A 2,485-nucleotide genomic window follows, 5' to 3' on the forward strand; every position below is an offset into this window, starting at 1 on the left:
CGGACGTGCGATGACGGGCTCCGTTGGAGCGGCTACAGCGGCCATGTCTGGCCGCGGAAACAGGATTTTTGCCTCGGAAGATGAATATCAGGTGATTCTGCCTACCCTTCCTACAGGAAATGTTGTGTTAAACACAGTGTTTTTGCACGCTGATGTGCGGGCCCGCCCCTATCGGGTCGAAGATTTCAGGGATGCGCTGGCTCAGCTGATGCTGCTCCCCGAGGTTATCGCCTTGGGGGCGTATCGCATGAGCCATGTGTGGGCTATTACTTTCACCAGTGCTGATGCGGTGAAGAAAATTCTTGCTGCCCGGGAAGTAAAAGTGAAGGACCGCCGCTGTCTAGTTATTGACCCGGCAAACCAAGACGTCCGCGTCAAGCTACACTGGCTGCTGCACAACGTGCCCGACGAAGACGTGAGGGTAGCCTTCGCCCCGTACGGCAAGGTGAGCGAAGTCACCAAGGAACGGTGGCGCGTCCAGGGTGTCGCCAGCAAGGGGTCGACGACGCGCTTGGTTTCATTGAAAATGAATCCTGGCGTGAAACTGGAAGACCTCCCTCACGAAGTCAGGGTTGGCGGTGAGCTGGCTCTCGTGGTTGTACCGGGCAGAGCTCCGCTCTGTCTGCGCTGCCACGGTACTGGGCACATTCGCCGTGAGTGCAAAGTTCCAAGGTGCGGCGCCTGTCGCCGTTACGGACATGAGGATAGCAGCTGTGTACGCACGTACGCGAGCGCTGCCGTCCCAGTCAACGACATCTCGTCCGAGCTTGTCATGGACGAGGCTGACGCGGAAGACGCTGCAGCAGAGGCAGGCGACGGAGCGGAGAAGGAAAAATCCCCGGCTGTGTCGACTCCTGGAACATCCGCAACCGCGGAGACGCTCAGCAGTAAGCTGCAGCAACAGGAAGCGCCGCCTGCAGATGTTAAGACGTCAAAGAGCGAAGTCCTCTCGGGGAGTGGGGCGTCAGTTCCCGTCGTTCCCCAACATGCTGAAAGCATGGAAGTGACGGATGCGTCAACCAGCAACCAGGGAGGAAAGCGACCGCACGAGCACAGTGCGAACGGAGAGCCTAAGGCGAGCGAGGGCGACGAGCCACCCCCGAAGACTGTTGGTGTGAGGCGAGCGACGCTGAAACCGCGGCCGAATATACCGGCCGATCAACGAGCGGCGGCTAAGCCGCCGCCTTAGTTGAGTGAGTGCGTTGTGTGTGGCTTCTGTGGACGCGAGATGGCCTTTTTTGGTGACGGACTGCATGGGCTGGGTCTCCAGTCCGTACGCATGAGGCAGAGGTGCAAGAGACGTTGGAATACCGGCACTGTACCCATCGAGCACCATGGACTAGGCAAGTCGCCCTCCGCCGTCGCTTTGTGTCCTCAGGTACGCACCATACGGCTCCTGTACTTAAACTAGATGGCTTCGACACCTGTTGGAGCGTTGCGCATTGCAACAATTAATGTCAGGGGACTGGCTTCTAAAAAACGTCAGTACCAACTAAGCCGGTTGTTCCTCGATAATGACCTCGACCTAATAGCCGTCCAGGAGACCAAAGTCGAAGGACAGGAACAGACAGACCGTATGGTGCAGCCTTTTACGACACGTTACAATATTTGTGTGTGCCATTCGTCTGGCACATCGGGGGGTTGTGCTGTCTTTATTAGGAATTCCATGGGGATTCTCGAACAGAATTTAACTGTGTGTCAAACTGGCCGTTTGCTTGTAGTTGATTTTCTTTATTGCAATTTACTGTGGAGGATCATATGTGTGTATGCCCCTAACAAAGAGAACGAGCGCGAGGGATTTTTTGAGCGTCTTGAACAGTACGTATGCTGTGAGCGGTTAATTGTGCTGTTGGGTGACTTTAACTGCGTATGTAAAGCAGAGGACAGAACTACAAAAAGACTTGTCCGCGACAAAAGTGCGGAATTGTTGAATTCGCTTGTACACGAAAATGGTTTAGATGATGTTGCTGAAGTTCTGTCGGTAGCATCGCATTTTACTCACTTTCAGGGTGAAAGTCACGCGAGACTGGACAGAGCGTATGTGTCCCTTGATCTTGTTCCTTTGTGCAACAGCTACGAGGTGAAAAACATGTCTTTTACCGACCACAGCTTAGTTGCGTTTACCCTGGGAAAAAAAGAAAAGAAATCTCGTTTCTCGTGGGATCTTTGGAAGTTTAATGCACAGTTACTCGAGGATGAACGTTTTGGTAGTAAAGTTAATGAATGTATTAAAGCATTGCTATCAGCAGAGCCTGGGAACTGGGTAATTAGATGGGAAGATTTCAAACAGCAAGTGAAAATGAACGCGATTGAAAGAGCAAGCGTTATTTGCCATGATAAACGTGTTAAAGAAAAAGAACTACATTGCCAACTTGACTTGCTCGTAAGCCTGGAAAGTTCCCAGCCGGGAAGATATAAGAACGAGATAAGAGAAACAAAAAGTAAACTTGAGATTATCGAAAAAAACAAGTATGCAGCTGCCGTG

General features: G+C 52.3%; 1 protein-coding gene across 1 annotated transcript; it reads left to right on the forward strand.

Annotated features, from left to right (window-relative positions):
* LOC149346916 (uncharacterized) lies at window positions 1-1,514 on the forward strand. Its single transcript, XM_089585469.1, has one exon. It carries the CDS (start codon window positions 11-13, stop codon window positions 1,187-1,189), a length of 1,179 nt encoding a protein of 392 aa, XP_089441595.1. The 5' UTR covers window positions 1-10; the 3' UTR covers window positions 1,190-1,514.
* Window positions 1,515-2,485: the final 971 nt, after the last annotated feature.

The sequence above is a fragment of the Amblyomma mixtum genome, chromosome 4 (assembly GCF_055824585.1).
Source record: "Amblyomma mixtum isolate Tamu chromosome 4, ASM5582458v1, whole genome shotgun sequence".
Taxonomy (NCBI): Eukaryota; Metazoa; Arthropoda; class Arachnida; order Ixodida; family Ixodidae; genus Amblyomma; species Amblyomma mixtum.